The 6,000-nt window shown below is 28.1% G+C and overlaps 1 protein-coding gene across 1 annotated transcript in view; it reads right to left on the bottom strand.

Moving 5' to 3' along the window:
* Window positions 1–750: 750 nt before the first annotated feature.
* Window positions 751–6,000, bottom strand: part of LOC135929062 (glycogen debranching enzyme-like) — a 29,594-nt gene continuing 24,344 nt past the window's right edge. Inside the window, exons 31-37 of the mRNA XM_065465551.1 lie at window positions 5,605–5,740; window positions 4,513–4,634; window positions 3,474–3,901; window positions 3,195–3,292; window positions 1,936–2,023; window positions 1,752–1,877; window positions 751–1,380 (exon numbers count right to left, since the gene is read on the bottom strand). Of these exons, the coding sequence (XP_065321623.1) occupies window positions 1,246–1,380; window positions 1,752–1,877; window positions 1,936–2,023; window positions 3,195–3,292; window positions 3,474–3,901; window positions 4,513–4,634; window positions 5,605–5,740 (1,133 nt within the window). The 3' untranslated portion in view covers window positions 751–1,245. The remainder of the gene's footprint in view (window positions 1,381–1,751; window positions 1,878–1,935; window positions 2,024–3,194; window positions 3,293–3,473; window positions 3,902–4,512; window positions 4,635–5,604; window positions 5,741–6,000) is intronic.

The following is a 6,000-nucleotide window of genomic DNA, read 5'->3' as shown; positions in this document are numbered from 1 at the left end:
AATTTATAGATTTTCAAAATGGTTAATTTAGATTACTCATAGGAGCAGCCGGAGGGGAGGGGTGCAAGAGGTCTCCTCTCCAGAAAATTGCCTCTCGTAAATATCATTCTTAAGTTAATAAAAATCCCCCCCCCCCTTCACTCCTCCAATCTACCGCAAAAATATACAATCAATTAGTAAATGAAGAAGCTGATAGAAAAATTAGTAATAGTCTATAACTTTTCCAAATCATTATTCAAAAAAGAAAAAAAAAGTATTTTTTTTTTATAAAATAGGTGCAAACCCAAAATTATTTTTATAAAAATATAATATAGCCAAAAGGTACAATAATTGGATCTAAAAATCTCCTATAAAATTTATGGGGAAAACCCCACATAATAGTGCTTACCCCCCCCTAGCAAAATCCTGGTTAGGCCTATGAGTTTACTATAATATTTTTTTGATAATTTAATGGAATCTTATTTAAAAGTATTTGGTTATAATATTAGAATCTGGGTTTAAAAGTATTTGGTTATAATATTAGAATCTGGGAAAATCATAAAGGGATCTATATTCGCAATCGTTTTTCATTTAATAAGAAAATAATATTATTAAATAACAAAACATTTAGTCATAAGCATGAATTTTACATAATTTTTGCAATAAAATTTTTCTAATAAAATATTCCTTCATTATAATGCGACTCAATTGACGGTGGTCAATAAGTTGAACTATTACACTAAAATTAAATAAATATATTACTTTTCGATTTTGAATAATAAAATTTAGAATGGATCATTTGATTGATTTTTTCTTAAAATTGCACCTCTAAAATTATAATAATATTTACAATTATTTTTTAAAAATTATTATTTATATAAATAACATTAAATTGTAAATTGAAGGTGGAGAGGGGGGGGGGAATTAAATAAGTACAATTTTATATAAATAGTATTAAATTATAAAATAAAGGTGGGGGGGGGGGAGGGGGTAATATATATTAAAATAAATGAAATATATAATTTGAGTTCTATTTAATATAATTCGGATGGATTGCATCTTCGCTTCTTTTTAAATGGGGGACAATTTATTTGATATAAAGAATATTTTTTAGTAAAAATATTTAATTTTTTAAAATTGAATTTTTTTAAAAGTAGAATTCCAATATAAATTAAAATTAGCGATTTGTATATATATATATATATAATTAAAGTAAAACCGTTTTAATTTTAAATATTAAGGAATAGAAAGATCATATTCAGGATTCTAATGCCTCATATCAAATAGCGTTTCAAGGATAGAGGAAGTACTCCAAGCTTGAATCGGGCACCCGAAATGGCATTCTCTACCATTTTCTTGCGTTAACTCGGGAAGACCATACCATGGTGGCTTTCTAAGCATCTTTATAAAAAAAATAATATTTATTAAAATTCATGAGGGTTGAATTAAATATTAAAATAAAGGAAAGATGGAGAATTAATTATTTCAAGGTATATAAAGGATATTTTTTTTATAAGAAAATGTTAAGTAAAAACTTAATGGCGATTTTATATATTGTTTAAAGTTTTCCGTAACATTACAAAATTTCCTGAATATGATGGAAGCTTCAATTATGAAAAAATCTTTCAATAGAATAGTGATCAAGTCAAACCAAATTTCTTGAAACAGTGCAAATGAACCTTTATATGAAAAAAGCTATTTATTATATTGTAGGGTCAGCCCATTTAAGTCAATAAATATTAAATAATTAAGGAATAATATTTAAAAAAAACTTCATAATGAGCAGACAATCTTTGCTTGACCCAATCTACGGTTTCAGAGTACAAAGTAGGATTGTTTTGAGATTTGGCAAAGTATAATTTGGATCGGAAAAAGTAACCTACGGGCCATAACCATTCCTAATTTTGTTTGATAATAAAATACAGTTATATCAAATGATGAAAAATGGTGTCGTACTGGGCCTTGATGGTAATTGAAGCCATGCGCCAGATTATAGTCATTAGAGTTGTTATCGTTATCGTAAAAACCGTTGTAGGCCCAATCACTGATATAGTTTTTTTCCAATTATTAAAATATAACTTTTTTTTATAAAACATTTTTAACTAATATTTATAAAAATTTAACCCGCATATCCAACCCACCCTTTAATCTAAAATTCTTTACCCACCTGTCCATTAATTTCTTACCCGCCCGCCAATTATTCATAAAATATTTTGGCCCACGCCGCCCATATAAAATTTAAATAAGTTCATTCTTTCAATTTTTTTCAAGAATCTAATAAAAAAATGATTTAGTTTTAGCGGTACATCCTTACAAAAAAGTTTTATAATTTAGGAAAATTGCTATATTAAGCATTAAAAAAAATTAAATTTAAATTAAGGATAAGGAATTTATTTGATCTAATAAAATATTTATGTAATAGTATAAAATTAATATTTATTGATACTAAAAACCTTCCAGCAATGCTAATTCGTCGTTCAGACGAACTGATTGCTGGAATTGACAATATTTTTCAAGCTAATCTTGATAGTTTTGATAAATCTTTTTGAAGTATATCCTCTACTCAAGTGAGATATTTAAATAAAAAGTGACACCGTTATTAATATATAACAATAAGTAATTAAAATTAATTGTTAATAAATTGTAAACTTAAACTTAACTAAGTGATCTATAATCGTGCTAAATCTTACTCGTTACTTTAAGATTTAAATATTTTTCTATGTCATTAGGTAATGCTATCCTCTGTAACAACCACATCTACCCATCTGCTGTTGTTTAAATTTGATGTGGATGCTATTCCAAACATTGTATTTATAATTTAATAATATTTAATTGAATTCTCTTTGCTTTTGGGGAAACAGGTAAAAATCAGATTTTCATCTACGTTGATGTTATATATTTCCAGGTAAATCAAATCCAACATTCGATATATTTTTTACCTAATAAATCTCTTCCGACAACATCCTCAGTTATCGGTACTTTTGTATTAAAAATGTTGAAATTTCAGGGAGTATATTTTTTTCTTATGATTCTAAATAACTAAAAAAAGTTGTAAATTTTTTATAACGCCCGCCCATCCATAATTTAAATATTTTTATTAACCCGCCCAGCCACCCATTAAATTTTTTTAACCCGCTAGCCCGCCCACTCACCCAATGCAGATAATTTTATCCATAAATTGAAATATAAATTAAAATATATAAAAAAATTTTTACGTTGGGTCTAGTGTCTTTATGCCTAGAGGACCTAATAAGATATCTTCAACGATTTTTAGTGCTTTCCAAGCCTTTTCGTTCGAAAATAATTCGGGAGCCTATTTCAAAAATTAACAAAATGAATGGTTAATTAGAATTTACGAATAAAATAACATTCTAAATGTGATAAAATGTATCCTACCCGATATGAATTTTAAAGAAGTTTAGTTAAGTATAATATAATAGAATCTAAAATCTTAATCTACAATTAATGTATTTTAAAAAAAATGGAATAAAAACTAAAATCATGGCCACAGGGAAATTGCAGCGTAATTGATAGTCGGCCCAGGGCTGGCTAGAACCGTACGTGTCTTTATATACGCCTCTCCTGTTGATGTACTTATTTTCTTTTCCATCTTTCGTGCCTCCGTTGGGCCGGAGTATTTTAGTCGATTTATCGGTGGCTTTTTTACTAGTCATTTCTTCCTCACTACTCGCATTTTCAGAATCATCGTCCGCATTATTCTCAACGGGCATTATACTAGGCCTCTTATGACCGTCCGTGTCGTATATCTCCTCTCCCTCTGATAAAAATTTGGCCACTGTGGGTATGTAAAATTTTTTCTCAAAATTCTGGGCTATAAGACCGCTCCACTTTTCTAAGGTTATCGATTCGGACTCTGATTGATTTTTGGAGTCACGCGTGCGAGTTCGATCTTTATTGTCATCTGATTTCATTTATGAATTGGATTATTTATTTATGGAAAACAATAATAAAGAAAAAATATTTTGATTATTGAGTTATTCTGGGGAGCCTCGCGAAGATTTTTACTTAAGGCAGAGGATCGCAATAGCCATTCTTAAGGCTAATTAAATTTGCTTTATTAATTCGATCTCTCCTGATGATTAGATGAAGGAGGTTTTGAATAATTTCTGCTGCTTTCGCTTTTATTTGTTTATTTAGTATTATGCCTCAATATTGTCCTTTTGTTATTATGATTTTTTTTTCGTAATTGTTTACTAATTATATATTTTTCAATGATGATTTATATAATCTGTACTTATCTGTTTTTTTTGATTCTTTATTATATGTCAACTAATGCATTTGATTATTATTAACATCATGAAATTTACAAAAATAAAAGAATAATAATTTAAAGTTATAATTTCAACTTTTGAATAAAAGGGAACAAAAACGATCTTTTCAAGGCTTTCATTTACAAAAAAAAATTACCAACATTGTAGACTTCCCTATTAATAAGATTTTGACTCTCACTCAATTTCGTCTAAAATAATTTGGCTAGAAATAATATAATAATAATAATAAAATTTTTTTTACTAATTTTAGTTTGTTTGTGCACCTTAACGGAATCGTAAGGATAGTATCCCAACTTTTTAATTTTGATGAGCCAATTCAAAGCGCTTTTACAAAGAGCAACAATTTCGACAGCGGCTCCATCCCTTGGTAAATTTTTATGATTTAAAGATGGGTATATATATATATCGAATATAAATTAACTAAAAGAAATATAGGATTCTGGTAAAATTAGTAAACCTATATTCAAGTTTAGGTAAAACTATAAAATGAATTTAAACCTAAATATATAAGAAATAGGAGGGGCAGCTCTACATAGATTATTAGTAAACTTCTGAAATGAGTGATAAACTTAGGAAGAAAATTCCATGAGGTCAGGAAAGAGGGATATCAGGGTTTTTATCGGTAGTATTTGTAGAGGGATAAACATAAGCTGATGAAGAGGTTATATTATGATAAAAATTAAACACGAATTATATAAATCGTGAAATTTCTGCGCCAAGATATAATTTCTGGTTTTATTGCGCCATTTTTTTAAACTATAAAAAGGAGTAAAAATAAAAAATTATTTGATTTTTTTGAAAATAAAAGAAAAAATATTATGAATTAATAAATCTATTATTATAAACAAACTTTAAATAAACGTATTTTTATCATGGATCGGCGCGGCGCGGCCCGGTCTGAAAGACCAAATTTCCCATCGGGATACTTGAGCAAAATATTTTTAAATGGCCGGGGGCCGGACGTTGGCATTTAAAAAAATTTTTTTTTATCAGACCACAAATTTAAAATTATTACAAGCCAGGCCATATTTTCTCTAATTTATCGTTCTTTGTGAAATTTATAATTTTTTTTATAATAAGTTTAATATTTATTTTTTGAATAAAGTTTCAATTAAATATGATAGATGCTGCTAACTTTTACCTCATAATTTAGTCTATTTTAAAAGTGTAAAACATAAGCTCGATTTCTTACTATAGAAATTTGGTTTTAATAAACTGGAGAGTTTTTTTTAAATTTCACAGGGTTTTATATGAAAAAATCAATCCTGTTCGACTGGTAAAATAGACAGACACCTATTATCGCAATGAATAGTTTAATATTTTCGTTACACACCTCGGAGTAGCCGGGATGCCTTTATTCTTGGCAAGATCGGAACTTCCCATTTTATCCATCCAAGTTCCGCAATTGTGAACAGTGCCACCGTAAACAAAACCCGTTTTCCAATCGACCCCGATAGAATTGTTGAAACCTGTTTATTAAATTAGAACAAATATTATTAATTTTTGTATTTAAAAGGTTTTTTCATTTTTCGAATTCCATCTTATATAAAATTTAATATGTAAGCAGAGACCTACAGAGGTGCAGTTTGCACGGCAAAGCTCGGATTTATTTTAAAAATAAATACTTCGGCCCGGCCCGGATATTTTAAAAATATATTACATTTATTTTTAATTTTATGGCTAATAAGGGCGATAAAATATCCGGTTTTAAAATCGAAGGCCAGACCCG

Source organism: Gordionus sp. m RMFG-2023, chromosome 4 (genome assembly GCF_954871325.1).
Source record: "Gordionus sp. m RMFG-2023 chromosome 4, tfGorSpeb1-WG-v2, whole genome shotgun sequence".
Taxonomy (NCBI): domain Eukaryota; kingdom Metazoa; phylum Nematomorpha; class Gordioida; order Chordodea; family Parachordodidae; genus Gordionus; species Gordionus sp. m RMFG-2023.
The sequence above is the reverse complement of the archived record's forward strand: the minus strand, read 5'-3'. Positions and strand labels throughout refer to the sequence as shown.